The sequence below is a fragment of the Macrotis lagotis genome, chromosome 2 (assembly GCF_037893015.1).
Source record: "Macrotis lagotis isolate mMagLag1 chromosome 2, bilby.v1.9.chrom.fasta, whole genome shotgun sequence".
Classification (NCBI taxonomy): domain Eukaryota; kingdom Metazoa; phylum Chordata; class Mammalia; order Peramelemorphia; family Peramelidae; genus Macrotis; species Macrotis lagotis.
Window position 1 is genome coordinate 46,072,075 of NC_133659.1, and position 26,249 is coordinate 46,098,323.

At 38.1% G+C, this 26,249-nt stretch overlaps 1 protein-coding gene across 7 annotated transcripts in view; it reads left to right on the forward strand.

Annotated features, from left to right (window-relative positions):
• The window catches only part of TTLL7 (tubulin tyrosine ligase like 7), a 244,448-nt gene that overhangs the window by 158,631 nt on the left and 59,568 nt on the right, over positions 1–26,249 (forward strand). For 3 of the 7 annotated variants that reach the window (XM_074221808.1, XM_074221809.1, XM_074221807.1), the window contains exons 19-20: positions 2,555–2,715; positions 16,239–16,412. In XM_074221808.1, the coding sequence (XP_074077909.1) occupies positions 2,555–2,715; positions 16,239–16,412 (335 nt within the window). The other 4 variants (XM_074221811.1, XM_074221812.1, XM_074221813.1 and 1 more) reach the window with 4 other exon arrangements.

Here is a 26,249-nt window from a genome sequence, read left to right on the forward strand (position 1 = left end):
AGCCATTAATATATTGGTTGTTGATCATTTGTTTCAGTCACTCCTTTGTGACCCCATTTGGGGTGTTCTTGGCGGAGACACAGGAGTTGTCATTTTCCTTCTCCAACTCATAGGGCAGAGGAGGAAACTGAGGCAAACAGAGCTAATAATTTGAACAGGGTCACACAGCTGGACAGGATTTGAACTCAGCTCTTCCTGAATGTAGTCCTGGCACTGTAGGCATTGTTTACTCCTATGCTCGGTCAGACCAATGATCAATGTCAGACCAGTGATCAATGTCAGACCAATACTTTCTTCATTATTTAAAGACTTGCTCTGTTTAAATAAACTTCCTTGATTAATCTCCAGACTGTGCTGCTCTTCTTCTAAGTTTATATTCCATGGGTATACTGTTCCTTATATATATATATATGTATATATATATATATATACAATTACTATTATAGCATGTATTGATATAAATAGGTCAAGTGCATTTGTTACTCATAAAGATAATTAATTTGGTAGATAATGATTGCAGGTGTTCATGCCACTGCCTTATCACCTCTGTCCTTTATTCCCGCCCTCTATATTTCCACTACTACTACCCTGATGTAAGCCTGGTTTTTAGTATAATAATATACATTTAGTATAATAATATATATTTAGTATAATAATATATATTTTAGTATAATAATATATATTTTAGTATAATAATAGATCTTTCCAGTTGACCCTCTCCAATGAAGGAGGCTTCATGTCTCTACCAGAAAAATCTTTCTTATGTATTGATCTGTTCAGGTCACCCTTCTTCTCAGAAAAGCTAGTAGACTCCAAGTTGTCTCTGAAGTGAATTTCAGACTCCTTTGTCTGTCATTCAAGGCCCTTCACCAGTTGGTGCACTTCCAGCCTTTTCCAAGGTAGCCTCCTGCATTCTTCCCCACATCGCCAATATTTCTGCTAAATATGCCTGTTCTCTGTTCCCCAAACAGAGGTCTCCTGCCTCCTTGCTTTTATTCACAGTAAGAAGTATTCTCTCTCTTGTCTTATTTGGCCATTAAATTCTTGGCTGTTCTTCAAAGGTCAGTGCGATTGACTTCTTCTGCATGAAGCCTTCCTTAGTCCTCCTGGTTGGTAATAATGTTCTCATAAAACTTTCTAAAATACTTATCATGTAATTATTTTATATGTGAATTATCTTTGTTTATGCCTTATCTAGGCTGCAAGCTCCATAAAGGTTGGAATCATTTCTTATCTACCCCAAAAGTTGCCATGGTGCTGTCCATACAAAGGGTGCTAAATAGATATATACTTTACTGTTCCTGGATCAGAGCCCTAGCTTTTGTTGCATTTGTAAACTCCATGCTGGGTTGTCCACTGCTTTCTGAATTAGAACAAGTAAAAACCAGCTCTGAAGGATAGTTATTCAATCTTTTAAAAACCATTTGTTATGTCCTTGCTGTGTGCAAAGTACTGTAATGTATGGAAAAGCATAATCTCCACTACACTTCTATTCTATATGTGAACCATGACTCCCTTCTGCTTCTCTTAAGCATGCAGATATATAATAATTCATATTATCATGTTTTATTCAGGAAACCTCACTAGGCTCTAATTTTTTTTCCTTTTTTGTGTTGAATAATGCTAAAAACATATAGTGAATAGAGGGCTAGAATGATAGCAAGATCCAGTTTAAATCATGCCTTACATCCTTAGTAGCTGTATGATCTTAAGCAAGCCAATTAACCTTTTTCAACTTTAGTTTCCTTAATTGTAAAATGGGGATAATAATATTTGAAGCAACTCACAAGGTTGCTGAGCCTCAAACAAGATTGCATGTGTAAAGTGTTTCACAAACTTAAAAAACTATACAAATATCAGCAATTAATATTGTTTTCTTTAATTTAAAAATTCATTTGGTTCTGTCTCATTTTACTAAAAATAATGAAAATAACCTAATGTTTAATATTTTTATAATTTTTTCTCCTGTAAAATTTTTATACTGTGGCTTAAAAATGCAGTCATATATAAATGAAATTTTATAAAATGCTTATTTTTTAATTGCTGATAAAAATTTTAATCTTATTTATTTCAGTTTTTCCTTCATGCCAGGCTAGGTCAGAGGCAGCAAAATTTGCTTACTTAAAAAATTGGTGTTTTCTTAACAAGTACCAAAGTAACTGCATTGTTTGTGGTGGTTGAGATAAATATATGCAATCAAGCTAGATGTGAATGTATGTTCATTCCACTTTGGGCTCAGTTTTTATGCATATCCCTTAACTAGATAATGTCAGGAAAAGTGAAAAAAAATTAACTTTGACAAACCAGAGAAGAACAACTTTATTTATTTGGGTTTTTTTTTTTTTTTGGTAAAATGGCTTTGATTAAAAAGGCCTATTATGGCATGCATGATGGATATACAGAAATTAGGTGAAGTCACCTGTTGAGATTTTCAAGAAATAAGTGATGGTTTCTTGCCATCTTTGTTTTCCTGGCTAATGAAAGTAAGACCAGATGTTTAGCATGAGGTTTTCTGAATGTACCCAGGACTTGAAAATATTTTCATGTCTCCTAGGTTTTGGACATTGTGAAAACAAGCATCCGTTCAGTTCTCCCACGTATCTGGAAGATCCCTGATATGGAAAGTTTACATTTGTTTCGAATCTTTAATCGGGTATTCAATCGGCTGCTGTGGAGCCATGGCCAAGGCTTGTGGAACTGCTTCTGTAATTCAGGGTACGTGCCTGGCTTTTATTTTCCACAATCCCTATAATATCTTCTTAGTTGTAGAGATGGCAAGACAAAATATTGGTAAACAAAACAATGGTTCATTACTTGGAAATATGTAATTTTTCATTAGGCATGAATAATTTTAAGGAATTAACAACATTTTAAAGATAATTAGCTTGATATGTATGGCTGAAGTGTGACTACAGTTAAGCTTCAAGGATTGAAATCAATTGAAAAGATAACCAATCTGAATAGGGAACAAGTATGGAAAGAAGACTGGAGGCCCAGTTAATTAAACTGCTTGGACCTCGGATCTTCATCTGTAAAATTAAGGTGGACCAAGAGACTATTCAAGTCTTTTCAGTTTTTAAATCAGTGATCCTTTGAACATATAAATAAGTTAAAGGACTGAACAAGGAACATATCTTCCTGGAGGTATCATCCCATCCCATGGAATTCTTACTTCCAGACTGACCTTTCATGTAAGATGTTTGGTAAATACATATTCCTTAAGTGGGAAGAATAAACTTACCTAGGAAATGTGTGGTTAGTACCACACATAGGGAATTTCATGAACATAATGGAAGGCCAGCTTGCATCTCCAGTGTTTAACCTCTTTGTTTGTGCTTAGCTTCCTCCCCAATGGTCTTGGTAGCACTTTTCTACTCATCAGCTTCTGGCCACAGCAGGAATCCTTAGTTTAGATTCTGAATCATCTTCATAAGAGGAAAAGTAGGCTCTCCTGATTCTCATTTAACTCAGAGCCCAGAGATACAAGCGAAAATTCTTCTGGGAGAGAAGATACCTCTCACATACCCATTACCAAACAAGAGGTTGAGAAGTTTAGCCTCTTTTTTTTTCCTCTCCAAGATGAGTTGATGATCTCAGCTTCTAAAATCTTAGTTGTGGTTTGCTTTTTGTTCCTAAAGGAAAGTCCTTCTCCCTAAAGGCAGAGGTTTTTAGTTGTTCTCTTTGTTATTGTTTTGCCCTCCTTTTGGAAACCAGAATAATTAGGTAAGAAAGCAGAGCTCATAAGCATTTAACATAGTTTTCCTCCTCACTAGGAGGAAGCCTCTCTCAGATTTGGGAGTAGAAAATCATCTAGTTCCTGCCCCAGAACTCATTTTGAGAGAAACTTTGACAAAGAATTCCCTCAAAAATTGAGTTAAAGCACTTGTTTTCCTTGTCTAAGGGAAAGTCTTTTGGGTTTCATGCAAATGAAATGGAAGAAGAAAGGAAAGGAAAAAGGAAAACTTCTCTTTCATTTTAAATCCTTTCCCCCCCCACATTCCTACTTTCTTTATACATATAAAGCTGATATAAACCCATTTAGGCTTTGATCTGCCCTGATGTCTGTTGAACTGGGTAGTACTCAACCACATGACATAACTGCAAGAATGCTGATCTAGACTTAATTGTTAGAACCTTGGGAGCTGAAATTTAAAGAATGATAACATCTAACTATGAAAAGCAAAACTCTTATATGTTTTTCCTGCTTCTTCCCATTTATCACTCTTAACCAAAGTTGTTTCCTTAAACCTCTCACCTTCATTTTATATCTTGCAGTGCTCCCTTAAGAACAGATTTTAAAAGTGGTGTTTTCCCTACTTGTTTCCCCAAGACTATATGCAAAAAGAAAAAGAAAAGAAAAAAAGGACAAGAAAAGAAAAATAAAAAGAAATGGAGAACTCACAAATATATACATATATATACATATATATATATGTATATATATGTATATACTTTTAGCCATCTAGTTCAAAACTCTCAGAGAAATGACCTCTCCAAGGTCCCAGAGTAAACAGATATAGGATTTGAATCTATTTTCTCTTGATGTAGGAGAAATTGGTAGTGCTGTCATAAAAATGAGAGCCCTGGAGGTAGAAAAGTTCAGAATTTTTATTTCACAAGTCTGGTGAATTTACATTTAACAGTGGAGTTACATTGAACAATAGGAGGGAATTTACATCTGATTAGGGCCCATGCAGCCAAGAAAGCCTTCAGAAAACATCAGCTTAATATTAGAACTAGACAGATTTTTCTCCTTCTATGGATATCCCCATCCAGATAATTTTTGGGCCCTGAATTCCTTCAGAGATTAGGGCATAGGTCTCTTCTTCTGGAACCTCTTCAGAGAAGGGGAGAGTTGATCTAGATCTGCCTATCAGTTTGCTGGGACAGCATCTTTTAATCCTTGCTACCCACCACTTGATATGTACAGCTGGTTGTCTGGAGAGACAAACTTCAGAAAAGCAATTGAGCAAACAAAACTAGGAGGGCCAATTAAGAGGCTGAAAAAGGAGAAAAGTCAAGAGGTCTATCATACTCTAAGATCCTAAGCCAGTATCAGAATACTTCCATAAGAACATGGATTCCAATACAACATGGATTCATTAGTGGTTGCCACATTTAATTAAGTTGTAATCAAAAACTCAAGAATGGTATAAACAAATACATTGGATAATCATTTAGAATAGCACATGTCCAATAAGTGAGTTGCAGTAATCTTTATTTTAACTTTAGCCATGTTCAGAAGGAACAAAAATTTCTGGCTGGAAAATGGAGCTTTTTTTTTTAAACAGTTTAAAAAATTCACCAAAGGTCATCATCCTGATATAACTGGTCAGGCTGATGTTTCTTTTCCTTAAAGAAACTTGTTGTGATAAAGAATCATATCCTGATGTTAAAATTATTTAAAAAAAAAAACAAGACTAAATATTTGCCTACTGTTAAGGATTTAGAGGATGGTAGGTCCAATGCCTCACTCTTACTCTTAATTAATGAGCACTTGATGTGATTATAGTAATTTGCTATAGAGTACACAGGGACATAAAGGTCATGTTCCCTTATATATTTAGATGACTGTTCCAGGCAGAGGTCTTATAGACAATCCTTTTCAAGGAGCCAGACTCCAGGTCTACCAGGTGAGGCATTCCATTAAGGGAATCCTGTCTCACCTGATACTGAAGGTGGTTCCCTCAAGGGCTACTTCACCTGCAGTATTAAACGTCAAATCCCATAGGGCTAGTGACTTCATTGGCAAATTGTTGTCTTTTTGTTTAGCATACCTGATGGCAGACATACCAATCAGCAATCAATATATAGTAATATAAAAGTTACACACCCAAGGTGTGACTCATAATCAGATCTTCAGATGGCTTGAGTGCTAAAGGAATCAGAATATATATACCATGTCATAATTATGGTCCGTACCTATCAATCACTACTCTTGCACTTAATGACTGTGCTGTAAATGAAATATAAACAAAAATTGGCATACAGAAAAATAATAATCCTAAATCATATTTAGAACTGTATTTTTTGTAAACAGTTTTTACAATAAACCTGTTTAATTATTAACCATGCTTAAAATAGATATAAATACAAATCAGTTTCAGAATTCTTTCAAATGATTAGAACATCTTAGATGACTTTACATTTTTAACATGTTATTAATTCCAAATGTAACAAAACAGTAGTAAGAACAACCAGATTTCCAAGTACAGTGACATATGACTTATTAGATTTTACTAAACAATCTTTTCATTTTTAAATTATGCATAAGCCTACAGATCTCATTACATGTTTAGAAATTTCAGGGATACCAGAGAGGGGCTATGACCTTTGGTATTTCCTCTCATTATTTCTATAAAATAATCAATTATTAATTTCAGGATTCCACATGATAGTAACTCCAAATAGCTTATATTTTCATATAAGATAACCAAATAACTATAGGTGCAATATTTCTAAACCTTAAATAAAGGGAAAGAGAAATTAAGGCAATTACAAAAGTTGATAACATGACTGATACAAACTTCTAGCAATAACAACTAACTGACTTATGCCAGGCACTTTACAATCATATATAAATGAAAAAAATAAGTCATCCAGTCCAGTTAACAAAAATTTTACTTTTTCCCCACTTTATCTTAATTTCAAATAACAGATGTTAAGTAAGTTATGGTCATATATATATGAAAGACAAAGGTTTCACAACCTTTCTGGACCAAAAAGACTTGAGAAATTGTTGACAACTTATTATCTAGCCTTCTACAATACACATGATGAACTTTTACAGTCTGATGGTAAAGGACTAAATCATTAGATGAAATCTCAATTCATTCATTCTATTTGGTATCCACAACCCTAAGTTTAGTTTGAATCTGTTCTCATCCAAAAGTTTTAGATTAGCTCTCCCAGAAAGTACAGACAACATAACATAATACTCACATTCCAAAACTTCACCCAAGTGAATACTCAAAGTCCCAGGGTCTCATTAATTAAAATAGGTTGGACATAATTGTTATCAATATATTAGATTAACATTACAACAAATTCATTTACAGATGAAAATATTTCACAAAAGTATTTATCACAAAACTTCCAAATACTATTTTCTCTTGATTAAAGTAAGATTTTATACACATACTTTCAAATGTAAACCACAATACTTCAGAGACAAGCTCAGTTTTTTAAGCCAGTGAGAACTAGGAGCAGCTTATCTGATGATTGAGCTGATCTTTTAAGGAACCCATTAAATTAAATAAAATTTACCAACTCAGCTGACTTGAATTTTGAAGTTGTTACATTTGATTAATGGAATAAATAAAAAAGACATCCTTATATCTTTTTTGTTTCTACTAGCAAGGTGTGACTTGCTTTAAAAACTTTCCTAAAGGGGCGGCTAGGTGGTGCAGTGAATAGAGCACTGGCCTTGGAGTCAGGAGTACCTGGGTTCAAATCTGACCTCAGACACTTAATAATTACCTAGCTGTGTGGCCTTGGGCAAGCCACTTAACCCCATTGCCTTGAAAAAAATCTAAAAAAAAACTTTCCTAAAGATATTCATCTCTAACCTTTTTTCTACTTTAAACCTGATTTACTATAAAGGAAAATATGTCTTTGCTATAATACCTGAAACCAAATTGTTTATACAATTAAAATGATGACAACTTAAATGATAATCTGTTATTGATTTCTTATTAATTTTAAGTTGTTCTTTTTAAACAATTAAATTCAAAACCCAAATAAAAAGGAATAACACACATACATATATATATAGGTAGAGAGATAGATATGTAGATACAATTCTCATTAGAACAAAGATTACACATTGGTTTACTTGTGTAGTAAGATTTTAGGGTCTCTGACCTAGGGACCAAACCCCAAGAAAGTCCAGTGACTTTTTCTTAGGATCAGTAGAGAGAAGGGCTACTGGGAGCTACACAAAGACCTCTGATATAAATATATGCATACACACACACGTATAGTATTATTATTATTATTATTACCGAACCATACTAATTAAGAGTGGTCAGAAAAATAATTTTAGGGTCAATTATAATTTCTTGAGGGAATCTCATATTGCATATTAAGATTTTAAATCATCTATCAGTAATTAAAATTCCTTAATATAGTTCAATGTATTAAGTTACTTTGCACAGAAGATCAAACCCAGGTATAGAAAATACTTCTATGCTTCACATTTTAAAACATTTATTTCACTCAGTTTATTACTAGGATTTACAAATGTAGCAGTCTGGTATTAGGATTTTGGCTTTTAACCCATTTCTTATTAGCACACAGCTTAATTGAGTATGAACCTGGATTTCTCCCAACCCCAGAAAGAGTTCATAAGTTAACTTTTGGATTATTAGTTCCCATATGATTCTTTTCATTTATTTTAAAAATAAAGGTTAGAAAGCTTCCAAGCTAGAATTTTACTCTTTCTGGTAATTGGTGACGTCATTGACCCATAGAAAGTCTTTGGCACCTTCGTAGCTGTTAGGTCAGTTTGCCCCCCCCCCCCACACACACACCCAGGGTGGGGCTGTCCTCCAGCTGGAGCTCCTCCACAGGTGGGCAGGCTGTTGGGAAAGCCCTGTGATGGTAGATGGGGCTGGGTGACCCCATGGTTAGACCCCAGTCAGGCTACACCCTAAACCAGGGAGAAGGCCTGGGGCACTCCCCTCTCGGGCTCCAGGAGGTCATTGTGGCTGGGGCCAGGAATGGTAACTTCTGAGTCCTGGCATAGGTCCAATGCAGCCGAGGGGAGGAGAGAGTTTTGTAAAAAGAAAGAGAGAGCGAGAGAGAGAGAGCGAGAGAGAGAGAGAGAGAGAGAGAGAGAGAGAGAGAGAGAGAGAGAGAGGAAGAGGAAGAGGAAGGAAGGAAACACAAGACTGACACTGACAAAGCATGGCTGAGACTCTCCCCTGGAAACCTGAGTCACCAGATTGATGCCATGCAGGGTCCCTACACTGTGGGGTTCCAAGAGATGTTCCAAGAAGCCGCCTCTCTGACAGAGAATGCCATAGAGAAGCAATTGTCATGCCAGGAACAAGGGGGGAAGATTACAAACCAAGCCAACTCCTTAAAATCCCCAGATTTATAAAAGGCTTCCCTAGGGTCCTGTGCATGACCTGCCAACCTCCCTAGGGGGCAAAGACAACAATTGGACCTTTAGCTTAGAAACTTAGCCTAGCACCAGATAAAACACAGGTGCCCCTCGGGAGTCTGAGCAAGAACTGAGCAAAACTAGGAGTGCTTCTAGTCACCCCCAGAAACTCAGATCTACACTGCAGGCTCCGAGCCACACAGACCCAGGGCTGCTGTGATAGCATCTCATTCAACACACATCTCTTCTCTTCAATTTCTGGGAGAGTGAGAGAAGGGCAAGGTGAGGTTTAACTCGAGGTCCAGTCTGGTCTGATCCGGGAAAATATGAGCATGGTTCAGGGGTCCCTCACCTCCAGGAAGTCTGAGCAAGCCCAGGGACAGAGTCACCTGCCTTCCTGGCTGGCCAAAATGATGTGGGAGGAATTGATAGTGCCTTCTAGAAACAGCAGGCTCCTGAAGTGAAAAACTCACACCAACACTGGAGGCAGGGAAGCTTATTTCACAAGTTCACAGATTCAAACATTTTCCTGGAGAGACTGTAAGGGGCTTCCGGAAAATCAGGCAGAGGGGGAATCCCACCCCCTTTATGTGAATGAAGTCAGGTACCCACTCTGAAAGGCAGGCAGCCAGAGAGGGAGAGGGCTGAGCTGAGATTTCTCTTCTCCTTTACCAGCAGAGTTATTTTGAACAATAGGAGGGAACTGACATCTGATTAGGGCTTTGTGGCCATGAGAAGTCTTAGAAAACATCACCTAAATATTAAAACAGATAGTTCTCCTTCTATACTAGGGTTCTAAAATCAGTATTCTTTTCCTCATACCACACTGTTCCAGACTCTGTCCTTTATAACTGTGTTACTTTGAATACATCATTTACTTTTCCTAAGTTTCAGATTCCTACCTATGAAGTGGGGATAATAATCCCTGCATTCTTCACTAAAATGGGGATAATAATCCTTTCATTCTTCACTTTTCTGAAGCCTTGAGTTGCTTTAAGAAAAATGTTTTCCACTATCACCAAGTGTATTATAACAGTGAACTATCATCATTTCCTCTACTATCATCTCATGGAGCTTCTTAAAGGAATTAAAGTTTCTAATGTTTCTATTTTGAGTTTCCTCTTCAAAACAATTTCTGTTTTATTTAGCCTTTAGTCATGCCCACAGCCTCCTTTTTGGGTTGTGCCTTATTCTTAGAAATACCTGTTCTTCCATGTGATAAAGAAGCTATTGCCTCATGGGAGGATTTTTCCTATATCGCTTTTGAATGGTTCACTATTCACCTTTTTCCTTCCTTTGGTCATTATTTTTCCCCATTGGTCATGAATTTCTTGGGTTCATACTTTGCTACTCTTCTGGGTGTCAGCTACTCTCAGGAACTCTGATTCCTCTTCTCCTGAGGCAGGATGAGCTTCTCTAAGTATTAAATTCCTACAAATTATACCCATCATTGGATCCCCATCTCCTTTTACTGAACAGTTCCTATCTCATGGGAGCATTCACAGTGAGACTGCCTTGCTATCACTAAAGAATTCCTCCTTTTCTTTCTTTCTGTTTCAGTCCCTTCCTTTGCCTCCTCACCTATTCTTCTGAAGGCTCTTTTCTTCCTAAGAGGCGAAAGGGTAGATTCTTTGTATTGCTAGCATTTTATATGATTAGGCTATTTCCTATGTTTCCCTTTATCTTCTTCCTCTCATTCTCTTTTCACATCTCCCTCTTTTCCCCCCTGCCATTTTATAATGTAGTCCCTCAAAAGCCTTGAGTCACTTGTAGGTAGGGGATTGGGAAGCTTAATCCTTTATATTTCGCTTCCCTTTGCCTTATGCTTCCTAATGTAATTTTAGAAAGTAATCTCAATGATCTCTTGTTATTTTGTTGTTTTCCTTGTTTTTGCTTTGTTTGTTTACATTTTATTCCCCCTGGAATATTTTTTAAGCATATGAGTTGATATCATGTTGCCACTGCAATTTTGGAGTAACGATTAAAGATAGAATTTGGGGGTAACCAAGAAATCAAGGGTTACTGAAAGATGAAGGAATCCACATGCTTTCTGGGAATTTAAAACTGTTCAGGATTTTATTACAAATTATTACAGAGTAAAAAAGATTAAAACTCCTAGAAAAGAAGTAAGCACCTTGAGAATAGGCTAGGTGAGAGTGAAGAGAGAGAGAGAGAGAGAGAGAGCGAGAGAGAGCGCACATGCAAGCCCTGGCCATGTGGCATAGGGGCCCATGGCTGAGTATGAGAGCATCATGCAAGGGTGGAAGATAGAGTCAAGAAGAAACAAGAAAGGGGCGGTGTGTCCTCTTAAATACACTTCTGTTGTAGGTTGGACAAGGAGTGGTGCTGGGTGGGTGGGGAGGTTAGTACCTGGACTAGGTATTCTCTGATGGGAAGCATGAACTGGTCCTTTCTATCCTAAAGTGATTGACCTCTAGGTTCAAGATGTCATTTCCTGTAATGCCAGCATCAATAGGCACTGAGGGCCTTACATGACTGAAATTAGGCAGCAGGTTGGAAACTGGGGGTTGGGAATGAGGAGACAGGATACAAATTTTACATTAAACAATGAAACAATTGGAGTCAGTTTACATCTCAAGAGCAAAGAGCCTTCCACACCTTGAACAAGATTCCTAGATATAACAAAATTAAAAATTAAACTTCCTACATTCATAATTCTCTACATCAATCTAACCTGTGCTGTAGGAAAATTGCTTGCCTAGCTGAGAGGGGGAGAAGATGTAAATCAGGGAAAACATTCAGAAAGCTGTTAGAATAATTCAGAAATGAGTTGGTAGAGATATCGGTCATAGATTTCTGTGTATTTCCCATAATTTAAAGGTCCATTTCACACATTCTGTATTATGAGTGTTTTTTAAAATGGTTCCATTTATTCTCTAATCATTTCTAAGTGCTTTGTTCTTACCTTTCCATTTATGTGGTAAGAGAAAAGGACCTTGAAGAAAGGGACATATCTTATATTTTTATAAACCTGAAAGTATGGATCCAATTTCTGGGCACAGGATAATTGTTTGATAAATTTATGACCTATAAAACCTTTACAGCAGTATAATTGATTCCCATGCGAATGATGACTTTGAATACTCTAGGCCATCACTTATTAAGCACTGGTGGTATAGTGACAAAATTGAAACTGTACCTGACCATAATGAACCTCCATTTTAAAAGGGGAGGAGACCACAGGTATATTTTTCAATGTGTACAAAAACCTTTAAGGAAAATGTTGCAGAAGAAGGTCCCAGTAGGGGACTAGGTAGTCTTGCACAGAATCTGCTGCACCAGAGGTAAGGAGGGAAGGAAGGCCTTCCAAGCATGGTGGATGTCCAGAGCCAAGACCCAGAAGCAGCAAATAGACTGTCATTGTTGAGGAACAGCAAGAAGGCCTTTGCTGAACTGTAGGTTACATGGGGACAAGTAGTGTATGCTTAAGAAGGGGGCAGGCTGTGAAGAACCTTGGAGCAATTTGTTTTTGATCCTGGAGGTCACAGTGTTGCTGATGAAATATAGAGATAAAGACAGAAGATCTTAAGGACTATGAAAAGGTGAAAGAATTCGAGTGCTAACAAGGATATTTTTTAAACTGCTCAGAATTTTATTATGAATTATTGCAAAGTATACAGGTTTGCAACTTTTCTTCCTCTGGGAGAGTAAATAAACACTTGGGGACAGGGTGAATAACAAAAAAACTAGGTGCAGTTGCTTGGGAGATAGAGACTGAGACAGAGAGAGGGATAAAGACAGTCAGAGAGCTGACTGGGCTAGAGAGAGACCAACCAAGTCAAGTTTGAGTGAGAGTGTGAGAAAGAAAAGGGCAGGCAGCCAGGAGGCTTGACTTAGTCTGGCCATGGGGCCTGGGAAGGCCCATGGTGTTCCATAGGGCCTAAGAAAGAGAGTGAGAAAAACCCATCTGCTGGATGGAAGTTGGAGTTAAAGTAAAAGAGCCAAGAAGCAGTGATGCTTCCTGTTAAAGTCTTCTGTAGTAGGTTGGTCAAGGGGTGGCCCTTGGGGAATGGTCTTGCATGTTGGGCCAGGTATCTTCCAATGGCAGGCTAGGTACTGGTTCTTCCTGTTCCAAGGTGCTCAACCCCCAAGTTCAACATGTCATTTGCTATCACACCAGGTCTTTGGCCAAGGTTTGGTGAAGGGAAAAATGGGAGACAGGATACAAACAACAGGGGTCAAGAGGAGACAGGTTGCAAGCAACAGTGGCCAAGGGGAGATAGGACATAATCAACAAGGGTTAAGGGGGGACAAGATACCAACAACGGGGGTCAAAGGGAGATAGGATACAAAAAACCTGGGTCAAGAGGGCACAGGAGTCAACAACAGGAGTCAAGGAGAGAAAGGATACAAACAACGGGTCAGTTTATTTATATCTCAGGAGCAAACAGCCCTCCACAATTAACAAGATTTTAACAGCATTGAAATTAACAGTATTTGTTTCTGCTACATCCATAATTTTCTGCATCAGTAGGAAGATTTGATTAAATTGGTGTGGAAGGAAGAAAAGGGGTGACAAAGTCAGATATGAATCAAGCATTGACTAAGGATTTATTTTGCCACAACCACTTTGCCAAGAAGTGAGGATAAAGAATGGCAAAAAAACGATCCTTGCCCTCTAGAAACTTAGAATCTAATGGTGGAAGCAATAAGTAAATAAATACCTACAGAGAGAGAGAGAGAGAGAGAGAGAGAGAGAGAGAGAGAGAAAGGATGGCAGCCTTAAAAGAGAAGGTCTCTGACAGAAGGCCTGGAGGTTAAGGAGAACTGGGTACAAAGAGCTGGAGGTGTGTAAGCTTTGCTTCCTAGCCAGAAAGGAAATGGAATTTTGCATGACATACTGAGCTGGTAGACCAGAACCGCTGGAGTGTAGAAAGAGAAGGGATCCCTGAGGCCTTTGGGCCCTGGCCTTCGCCTATAGGGTTTTCTCCGTGGCGCCTACTAAATTTAGCTCAGCAGAGTCTAGAGTAAGGCTCTTCATTTATACTTGTAGAGCCTCTGTCTTTGGAGAGTTATACACCAAAAATGCATAGGGAGCTCTCTCACACAATGACTTCTTAGAAGGAGAGGAGCCAGGGAGAAGAAGGATAACCCATGAAGATTATTCCACTCAAAAGACAGCCACAGTTCAAATAGTGCTCTGATATAAAATTAGCAAGAATGTGGGAGGACTCTCTTCCCTTTGTCCTGACCAAGCCAAGTTGACAAGTTAGCCCCAGGGTGCTGGAAGACTGGCTAGGGTCCTCCAGTTGAGAAGTCAAAGATTGCAGGATAATATTCATAGAGGAGAGAAAGTTGGTAGGCTCCCCCAGAGGCCTGTGGTGGGGAGTAAAGAGAAATAGAGGAATAGAAACAGCTTTACTGTTGGCAGTGAAGTTTGTGAGCAGAACAATCAAGGAGATTATCACCTGGAGAGTCTAAGACACTGCATAGAATAGAGAAAGAGAGGGTGAATTGGAATGTGCAATAATGCTGTTCAATAGAGTCTTGTGAACTGATGACTTTTTTATTCATGTAGGATTCTATGTCCATTGAAGTATTGGACTCAGTGTCTTAGCTAATTGGAAAGAGTTTTAATTTTGTTTTGAAGTGTTCAAGTAGTCCTATCTTTAATATATAGTCATTACAGTAAATAAATGTAAAGAAGTTAGAATATCTTAAATGCCATTGGCCAATCCTCTTTCATCCCTTTTCCCTTACTCAGCTCTTAGCTCCTAAAATCTGTTTTGGCTCAGTCTACCTTTATCACCATCAGTGTCTCTTCTTAATCATTTGCTTGACCTGGGTCTTTGCCCTTAAGCACAGTCATCCCCACTTGCAGATGGGTTCTCAGGGCTTTTCACAATCATTGGAAACATTAACTCCTGACTTCAGAAATCAGATCTTTATGAGTTAGTAAACGTTTGTGTCTTTTGTTTACCTTCCAAGTCTTAAGTGCTGACATTCCTAAGTTTTCAGTGAGTTTTTTCTCTTAGGTTTATTGTTTTACTTTCTCTTTTTAACTTGGATTACTTGACATTTATTTTTACTTTTAGGAAGCATTTTGGTTAGCTTCAAGGGACTCCAGGTTGTTCTCTGAACTTTAAAAAAAGAGGCCTATTTGACCATTTCAAGATAGCCACATGTGTACTTGCACTTTTGTAAATTACATGGAAAGGGAAAAAACCGGAAGGTTTAAAGTATTTGGGAAATACTGATTTTCTTTACATTCAGCTTAATATCCCTTAAAGGATGGCAGGATGAGAGGGATGAATCTGGGAATATATTCTTATTTTCATGAATGTACTGAATTGTTGCCTTATTTTTTACTTGCTTTTGCCTTTTCCTCATAGAATGGATGTAATTTGAAATTTACGATGTATGTTTTGATGTGAAAATTCCATTTTTTAATCACATTACCCCCAAAGTGTGAGAATTATGTTATTATAATAATATAATTAATAAAAATGAATATAATAACTAGAATAATAACTTATTAAGTGATTCACCATTTTTTCCCTAGAAAAAAATGATGGAGTTCTTTTTTTCAGAGTCACTATTTCATTTCACACAGAAACCTGTTTTTTGCTTTAGGCAACACATTGAATGCTGTATTCCTTTAGGAAAATTTGTCACACATTGTTGACGCACAGGTTTTAAGGGCCATGTTGCCCCTCTGTTTTCTAAAAATTCTGAGCTGAGAGTCTAAAAGCTTTGACGTTCCAGTAAATATCCGATTACCACAGAGCGTTGACAATTAAGTCATTTTGACTTTCTCTCAAGGAAAAGGCCTATCTAGAGGGGAGTCTGCCATTTTTCCTTCTGAGGGTCCTGAAGTGGGATAGAGCCGTCACCAAGTTCAAACTAAATGCAAGCTGGCCCTAAGGCTTGAGCTGTGCGGTGGGCTCCTGTGGGGGGGGGGCCGGCCACTGAGGCTCAGCTGGGGGGGCTCATTCACCCTCGGGCTGGGCCGCCTCCGCCCCCCTGGGCCGTGCTGACTTCACCTGGGGCGGGGCCCCAGCAGGAGGGAGGGCGGGCCCCGCCGCCCCGGTGGCTGCCAAGTACGGGGGAGAGGCGGCCTTGTGCCCGGGGCGCCCCCCACATGAGGGCTGTCGTGTTTCCATGCCCGCAGCAGCTCCTGGGAGACGGCCTTCAGCCGCAGCACGGAGGCGCTCACCCCGCAGCAGCTCCAGTGCTGCCAGCAGCTGGTGCAGCTCTGCAAGCACTGCCTCCTGGTGGTGTACAAGCATGCCAGCGACTGCCGGGCATCCGCCTCCTCCGTGTGCCCCGACTGGGAGAACACCAGGTAGGTGCGCGCCCGCCCCGGCCCGGCCCGGCCCGGCCCGGCCCGGCCCCGCCGAGGCGGGGGAACAACCTGCAGGCGCGGGGCGCGTGGCCCCAGGCCAGGCTGAGGCGAAGCCCCCGCAGGTGGGCCAAGGCTCGGGGCCAAGGCCGGCCGGCCAGAAGCCCCGGACGTGGGCCCTTTGCACAGGGAAGGCGCGGCGAGCCAGGGAAAGGCTTCGCCTCAGAAAGGCCCGAGCTTTATTGTTGGGTTTTGTAGCTTCTGATGACCCGGGGATGGACCCACTTATCCGATCTTGTCGTGTGACTGTTGCAGGGCCTCTAACATAGTTTAACTCCTACTGGAAACAGCCGTTGATTGACCTCAGCCATGGTAGAGGTAAACTTAGCCAGCAGACCATACTGACTATGTAAACACCAAATTAATATTCTGGATATTTTCACTGACCAGCCCTAAAGATGGAAAATAAAGATTACGGTACTTTCATACTCATAAAACGATTGACATGACTGAATGCATGAACGGGACCCTGTAATGGCTTAGGGAAGCAGTTGAAGTGACCTTGGACTCACATCTGGTCTTTAAAGCCTATGACACCAACTTCTACGGTGCTATTGAACCAAGTCAGAGGATATCTTTGTCCTTGCCTCTCTCTGCTCAAAGAATACTCTGGAGCTTTGGGATGCAGCGGTGAAAGCTAGAGGCCTCTATGACCACCTTAAGATTGCTGAATGATGTAGGGGAGCCCTTGAAACCTCTTCTGAAGAGGAGAAATTCCCCATGCAACTTTAGCCCATGAACCTGAGTCAGGGACACCTGAAATTCGATGCCCCAGGGTACCTCCAGTCAAATAAAAGGTTCTAATTAGATCATGATAATTTAAGGAAATGTAAGAAACAGTAGTCTTATCTTCAGTTTTGTTAAGGTATCTGAGAAAGTATAGAAACCTTGTTATCCATTATGAAGATAGAGTGAGCCTACTTTTAAAGTACTTAAGGCCATAGTAGGTACTCAGTGATATATTGATCCAAGACATATCAGACTAATGATGAATAAGCACCAATAGTAGCTATATTTATCCAAATTCAGGGTACTTCCAAAGTAGAAATAATTTTAGGCTTATGAAAGTTCATGTCAGAGGATAACTGAATCAGCTTTTGCAAAAATCAAATGAGGGGATGAGTAAGAATTTGAAAGGGAGGGCATATGATTAACAGCAATACTAAGAAAATTTGGCCATCTTTCATTTGCAGTTTGAATGTTTTTTGTTTTCTAAATAATATAGGGAATCTCAATTTAAATTAGACTTTTTTCATTTTTTTTTTGTCAATCAAGTGACTCTGCCTTGCATGTCATGAATTAGCGATTTTGATATAAAGGAGTAAATAGAATGACAGCAAAGTCACAAACTTTTCTCAATTTTCAGTACCACATGGACATTCTCCAGATAGTCTGTAAATCCACTTCCAGAGATACTGTTCCTGCTGAAAAAAATCAAATCACATTATTTTAATTTTATTGGAGAGAACATGCTTTAAAAATAATTTTTAATATTCAGCAAGAGTAGTGGTCCCAGGGAACTCCCAGGAGTTATTAAGGAATATTAAAATAAATAATCCACTTTATTTCCTGATAATACTTGAAAACATCCCATAGGATTCTCTTTAAAGAATTTTTTTTAAAGGAAAATGCTTCTTCCAGTGTGATTTCAGGTGCTTTTTAAGGGCCACACAAGACCTTCTTGTCATTTTATGATTTTGAAAAAAAGTTTTCCTTTGGCTTTTATTATTTTTATCAAAGTTTAGATTCATGGAAGGTTCACATTTTCCTATTCCCAAAGCTAGTCCACTATTTATATTTCTGTTAAGAATATAATGGAATAGTTGGGATAATTAAGCAGTCCTTGATTCAGCAGACCCAATTCAGTTCTCTTCCCATTTTGTACTTAAGTCATAAGTTGTCTCTTTCTTTCTTTGTTCCTTCTGCACAAATGGAGAACTCATCAGGTAGGAGGAATGTGTGAACTTTGCCCTCTTCATGAGGTCTAGAAAACCATGACTTGCACTCTGAAAGAAGGTAATTTAGGTAGAAGGTATTGTTTTTTAGGGTAATCCTAAACATCATCAGAATGCAGTTCTCTTGGAAGATAAATGAACTTGGCAATACTTTTGTTTAAGTATATACCTGTTTACTCCATGGTATGAGAGAGATGGAAGATTTCCTTAGCCAGTGGACATCAGATTGGCTGTTGCCTTTCCAGGTTCTTTTCCAAGAGAACTGTTAATGAAGGACTCCCCTCTAATTGCTCGTAACTTACCCCTTGCTCTTTGAAATCTCTTGCCTCTGAAGTTATGTTGTCAGTTGTTTTACATGATGTGTTCCCATTATTCTCATAATTATCACTATAGTTGAATAGTTGTTTTTTCCCTACTGCCAGTGGTTTCCATTGAAGTATCTTGAGTGGTTCTTTGTTCATTATCCAGTTAGCCAGCTGAATACCATTCTATTGCTCATAGAGAGGTTTTTCATCATTCTAATAGCAGGTAGCACGTGGACATAACAAATGCCCCCTCCCTTCTCTGCCCCTTCCCCAAGATGTGAACAAGTCATTTTTGTCCCTGAACCCAAGAATAAAGCAAAGCATCTCATCAGTATTGCTTATACCTATGTGTAGTCATGCGCTTGTCATGAGGTACAAGACTTGGGCCAATTCTAATGCTCATAACTTAGTTCCCTAACTCCATCATTCCTCAGTATCTCCAAATACAAGACAACAAAACAACAAGAAGTTACTGAACCATAATGAAGGGTTTTGTTTGTGCAATGGGGTTAAGTGGCTTGCCCAAGGCCACACAGTTAGGTAATAATTGTCTGAGGCCGGATTTGAACTCAGATGCTCCTGACTTCAGGGCCGGTGCTCTATCCACTGCACCACTTAGCTGCCTGTAATGAAGGGTTTTGACGCCTCTAGATGTGATTGCTTTTATTTTGCCTGAACTCTCATACTAAATGTTGCAAACTTATACAGTACTATATACTTTGTGTTTAGGGTAGATACATGAATAAGTGAAGTAGGTAACTATCATGAGTAAGAAAAGTATCTTTTAAATGGATTTATAATGGGGTCCACATTGACAGTTACCATGTAAGTCATCTGATAGTATTTGGTCATAATGGTTCCTTGGAATTTCTTGGTAGGGAAGGGTTTGTCCTTTCTTTTACCCTTGGCTAGGGCGTTTTTTTAAAGTCTATACCATTAAATGGCATCTACTCTCTGAGCCTTCTCTATAGGTGGTCTCATATGGGAGAGAAAAAGGCAGACAAGAGGAGCTAGGCCTGCCACACCTTCCTTGAACTACAGTTTCCCCTTCTAAAAGACTGGCCCTAATGAACAAAATAACCTGTTAGAACCCTAAAGACATTTCAAAAGTTGAAAATTGAATGTTTTTCTTGATTAGCAATTTTGTTGACATAAAAGGGGCTACATTAATTTTTTTTGGTAAATTCAGAAATGTAATAAGTAAATATAAAAATGTTTTAAGCCACTCTAAATCAGATGATCAACCTTGGAAACGTTCTGATTTCTTCTTGTGTTGTGTGAGAAACACCTGAATAGATAGTTTTTGTTGTATGGATTTCATGGCCAGTCTGGGGTCATTTCCCATATGATCCATAAGAAACTGACAACTAGGTGGAAATGTATTGCCTTGCTTGTTAAAATCTGATCTTTTAACCATCGTTTTTAGGTATTTACTGCCAGCAACTACACAGTTCATCCTGAAAACACCGTCCTACAGCCTTTTCAACACTTCTGCAGTGAAACATCCCAATGTTTTGTTTACACCCAGATATGCCCATTTGTGAAACCAAAGGAAAGTTTACCATGGGCTATATATAATGGCAATTAACTTTTTCCTTCAATTTAAACATGCAAAGAAAGTGAATATTAAGTGTGGTTTTATGTATATATTATATATTTACATATACATATATATAAACATATATATATGCATATATGTCCTCAACATATATCCTTCTATCTATAACTACAGACACATGCACACACACACACACATACATGTTACTCTATATGAAAATAAATTTAACCAAAAACCCCATCTTGCTATAAAAACTTAACCTTTCTGGAAATGTAATAATAAATCATGTTAAAAAATGTTTCTATGATTGTGTGAATGTTTAAGATATTGCTAGGTTGATAATTAATTCCTTCCTACTAGAAATGTTATTTTTGCTGCAGAATCTATAAATAGAATTGATCTTGAAGATTCCATTACAGTGTTAAATTATTTTCTAGCTACAGTACCTTTTAACTTGAAATACATTACTTACTTTATATAATATCTTGTTAATTCTCATAGATTCATTGACTGTTTGAAAAAAGATAAATTATAATTTATGCCTGATGTTGCTTAATGTGATGATTCAATATAAAACAGATTTATCACTCCTATATAGCACATTGCAAAGGACTGTAAAAAAACAGATCTAATTTTTCAGCTTCCTTTTTTTCTCTTTGTGAAAACCTGAGCTCTATGTACTAATGTAATTTTTCAGTAAGAGCCTAGTGAAGTAACATTTTGGTCTTAAGTGAAGACAATCCAGTGGATTTAAAAACAAAATAAAAACAAAACATGGTGAAACAAAGCATTGTTCTGATATGTACTTTTAAACTGGATTCAACTAATAAAAGTGAAGGTAATGGTCATCATCACCTCTTTCTGTGTGTCTTTTGTGACGTGTGTCTTTCAGTGTTCTTTGGGATTTTGTGGCAACATACATTTATTAAGCACCTTATATAATATGTCTCGAGCTTTGCTAGGTACTCGTTACAAAAGCAAAAATGAAACAGTTTCTGCTTTCAAGGAGCTTCTGTTCTACAAAAGAAGATGTGGGCATATGTAGACATTTGTACAATAAATGCAAAATGGATACAAAATAATTGGGGAGTGGGGAGGAATCACTAGAACTGGAGAGGATGAAAAGAGTCTTCAGCCGAACCTTGAAGGGAACTAAGAATTCTAGAAGGCAGAAATGGAGAAACTAACGGGGCACACTCAAGACAAAAGCATGGAGACAGGAAATGGAGAAGAGTAAGAAGGCCATTTAAATTGTCTTGTAATGTTTGTGAAGGAGAATAATATATCTGGTTATAGCTTTGTTATCAACACAAGGCTTATGAAGAGTAGAAAACTGTATGATGAGCTTAAAAATATTGTGCTTGCTTGAACTATATTTAAAAACACTATAGGGAGAGGTAGAGCCAAGGTGGTGGAGCAGAGAAATGATTCAGTCAAGCTTTCCCAAAATGCCCTCCCAAACAACTCTGAAATCATACCTGAAATTGAATTTTGGAGCAGCACAACCAAAAAAAGATTGAGTGGGACAATTTTTCTAGCCCAGGACAACTTAGGAAATCAGCAGGAAAAGACTGTCTCAACAGTATGGTGGTTGCGCCTGCAGCACAGTGTAAAATGCACAGCACAGGCTGTCCTGGGGTGCTAGCAGTGGACCTTGGAAAACAGCTGGTAGTGACAGCAGCTTTGGGAGTTTTCAGTTCACAGGAGGTGGTGAGGGTGTTGAAGTTAGAAAGAAATTACAGGATACCCTTTGCTGGTGCTGGGTTCAGAACCCTGTTGCATTGCCCATCCCCAGGGCCAAAAGGAACAATATTCTAGGGACCTGATGGTTGTTACATTGTGGAGAAGAATACTTCGAGTCCTTCATGGGGGACTAAGAACTCTGATTTCAATTGCTAGATGGGGGGTACACTAGCAATTGTAGCTGTAGGAGAATGGGGGACCTGGTCATAGTCCCAGGACTAGAAGGAAGTCTAGTGTTGGTGGCTATAGGGGAATAAGGTCTCTCTCCCTGGGTAAAGACCAGAGCATAGGCCTAAAGACCAGTGATCATATCTCTCCATAGAGCACACCACTTGGGAAGCATTGAAACCTATAGACCCCCAGAGCTAGCTCTAGAAAGGCCTGAAGTTAAGGAGTCCAATTTCAACATGAAATTAAAAGTAAAATAGATTGGGAAAATGAACAAACAACAAACTTGACAAGTTACTAGGGTGACAGTGAAGATCAATACAAACACTCAGAAGAAAATGTTAAAAGTGGCTACAAGCAAAGCCTCAAAGTAAAATGTGAATTGGATACAGGCCTGATAAAAATTCTTAGAAGAACTCAAAAAGGAATTTAAAATCAAATGAGAGAGGAAAAAAATTAGAAGAAATGAGAATGATGCAAGAAAATTTTGAAAAGAGGCAACAACTTGTAAAGAGACTTTAAAATAGTAAACAAATTAATATCTTAAAAAATAGAATTGGCCAAGTGGTAAAAGATGTTTATAAATCCATTGAAGAGAAGAATGCCTTTAAAAGGCAAATGGAAAAGAGATACAAAAACTCCCTCAAGAAAATAATTCCTTAAAAATCAGAATTGGACAGTTGGGAGCCGATGACTCCGTGAAAGATCAAGGAAACAATAAAACAAAATTGAAAGAATGTTAATTATCTCATTGTGGAAAAGCATTTGACCCAGAAAATAGATTGAGTTGAGATAATTTAAAAAGTAATGGACTATCTCAAAACCATGATAAAAAAAAACAAACTTAGACATAAATTAAAAAAAAATAGTTGAGGAAAACTGCCCTACTATCCTAGAACCAGAGTGTAAAATGGATATTGAAAGATTACATCAATCATATCCTGAAAGAAATCTCCAAATGAAAATTCCCGTGGATTTTAAATCTAAATTCCAGAGCTCCCAGGTCAAGGGGGAAAAAATACTGGTAAGCAGCTGGAAAGAAATAATCCAAATGTTGCGGAACTTCAGTCAGAATCACATAGGATTTAGCAGAATTTGACATGAAAGGATCAGAGGGGTTGGAATATGACGTTCTGGAAGGCAAAGGACCTAGAATTATATCCAAGAATAACCTATTCAGAAAAACTGATTATATATAATCCTTGGAGAGGAATATACATAGATATAAAAAGGTAGATAGGTAGATATATACACAAAATTAGAGGACTTTGAAGCATACCTGATGAAAAGACCAGAACTGGGTAGAAAATATAACTCAGGAAGCATAAACATAAAAATCACAAAGGATTCAATAAGGTTAGAATATTTACATTCCTATGTGGGAAGAAGATCATTGTGATTCCTAAAACTTTATTATTATTTTTATTATTAAGGAAGTTAGAGGGAATATTTATAAACAAGAGAGCACTGGTGTGAGATGACTATGATAAGATCATTTCAAAAAATGAGGGATTAGAAAGGGTAATGCACTGGGAAGAGGGGGAAGGGAAAGCACAAACAAAAGAGATGTGAAAGAAAACTTTAACATGAAGGGAAATATGAGGGGGGTGATGAGCAATGCTTGAAGCTTATTCTCATTAGTATTGACTCAATGAGGGAATAACTTGCACTCATTTCAGTATGGAATTGTTCTTACCCAACTGGAAAGTGGGGGGGGGGGGGAGGAGATGAGAAGGGGAGGTGACCTCTTAGGAATGTGGATTGAAGGAGATAATGGTCAAAACCAACAGAGGTAGGGGTGTGTGTGTCTGAATTGGCTAAGAAATAGAGTGATGAGGGGTGGCTAGGTGGATAGAGCATCGACCCTGGAGTCAGGAGGACCTGAGTTCAAATCCGGCCTCAGACCCTTAATAATTACCTAGCTGTGTGGCCTTGGGCAAGACACTTAACCCCACTGCCTTGCAGAAGCCTTAAAAAAAAGAGTGATGGATCAGTGGAATAGATTATGTATGTAATATACATCTACAATAGTAAATGACAGTGGCAGTTGGGTATTTGGAGATAAATCACTTTCTGACAAAAATTACTGGGAAAATTGAAAAGCAATTTGGCAGAAACTAAGTATACACCAACATCTCACAAATACCAAGATAAGATCAAAGTAGGTTCGTGATTTAGACATAAAGGTTGTTATCATAAGCAAACTAAGGGAGAATAGAATATTTTGTTAGATTTGTGAATAAGGGAAGAATTTGTGCCCAAATAACAGGAAGCTCTATAGCATGAAATATGAGTAATTTGGATTACATCAAATAGAATTTTTGCACAAAGCTAATGAGGCCAACATTAGAAGGAAAGAAGAAATGGAGAAAACTTTATATTAAATTTGTCTGATAAAGACTTAATTTTTTAAATATGTAGGAAATATAGTCAAATATTCGCCAATTGATAGATGGTCAAAGAATATCAAGTTCTCAGAATAAATCAAATTATGTCATGAAAAAAATGCTCAAAACCACTATTAATAACTGAGGTGTCACCTTACAACTATCAGAGTAAATGTTATAAAAAAGGAAAATGACAAATGTTGAAGAAATGTGGAATTGTCCCTACTGCAATGTTGGTGGAGTTGTGAACTGGTCCAGCCATTCTGGAGAGCAATTTGGAAATATGCCCAATCAAACTGTGCATACCTTTTGACCTAGAAATAACACTACTAGTTCTATATCCCAGGGAGATAAAGAAAAAGGAAAAAACATCTATAAGTACAAAAGTAGAGCAGCTCTTTTTGTGGTGACAAACAATTGGAAATTGAGGGGATGCCCATCAATTGGGGAATGACTGAGCAAGCTATGGTGAGATGTAGTACTATTGTACAGTAAGAAATGACAAGCAGTGTACTTTCAGAAAAACCTGGTTAGATTACATGAATTTTGCATAGTGAAGCAAGCAGAATAGTCTATATAGTAACAGCAGTATTGTATGATGACCAGTTGTTAATGGCTTACTTATTTTCAGCAATATAATCTTCCAAGACTGAAGAGCTTGTGAAAGATACTAGCTACCTAGAGAAAGAACTGATAGAGTCTTGAAAGCATATTGAAGTATACATGGTTTATTATCCTAATTTTTTGTGGAAGGGTTCTGCATTTGCTTTTTGCAACATGACTAATATGGAAATGTTTTGTAAAATTGCATGTATAATCTGTATCAAATTGCTTGCCTTCTCAAGTAATAGGGAGAAGAGAAAGAGAATTTGGAACTCATTGTTTTATAAAAATGTTAAAATGTTTGTTTACATTTAATTGGGAAAAATATTTTGATAAAAATAGTATGAGGATCATCATGGTGCTGTAGGTAGACCCTTAGATTTGAAAATGGAGAAATTAAATTCACATCCCAGCTGTGTTCTTGCTGTATGGTCAAAGGATCAAACTGAACCATGTGGCTCCTGAAAAGGGGACACTAGTTAAGCCCACTTGGAGACTTCTTTAGACCTAATGAACCAACAGTAAGTCTCTGACCTGAGGTTTTTTTTTTTAAGTTTTTGCAAGGCAAATGGGGTTAAGTGGTTTGTCTAAGGCCACACAGTCAGGTAATTATTAAGTGTCTGAGGCTGGATTTGAACTCAGGTACTCCTGACTCCAGGGCCAGTGCTCTATCCACTGTGCCACCTAGCCACCCCCCCAACTTGATTTTTTGAAGACTGCGTGCACCCAATTTGTAAAAATTGGTTTGGCCATAAAAGAATTGTGTACCACAATTAGACCAGTAGGACTTGCCTGAGTTATGGAGACCAAAGGAGTTTGAAAACTAGCTACCATTAAAAGGAAGGTTGGGTTTTCACTGAGAGTTTACAGAGACCATCATATTAAGTCCCCAAAGACTTATTGACTGAGAAAAATTGGAGAATTATATCAAAACCCAATTCCTGTGCAACTGAGAATTATTTTCTAACTTGGGGACAGAGAAGCTAATTAGAATCTTCAGGAATTTCTAGTGAGGGAGTCCTCAAAAAAATTCAGGGAATATTCTGCTAGGAAAGGACCTA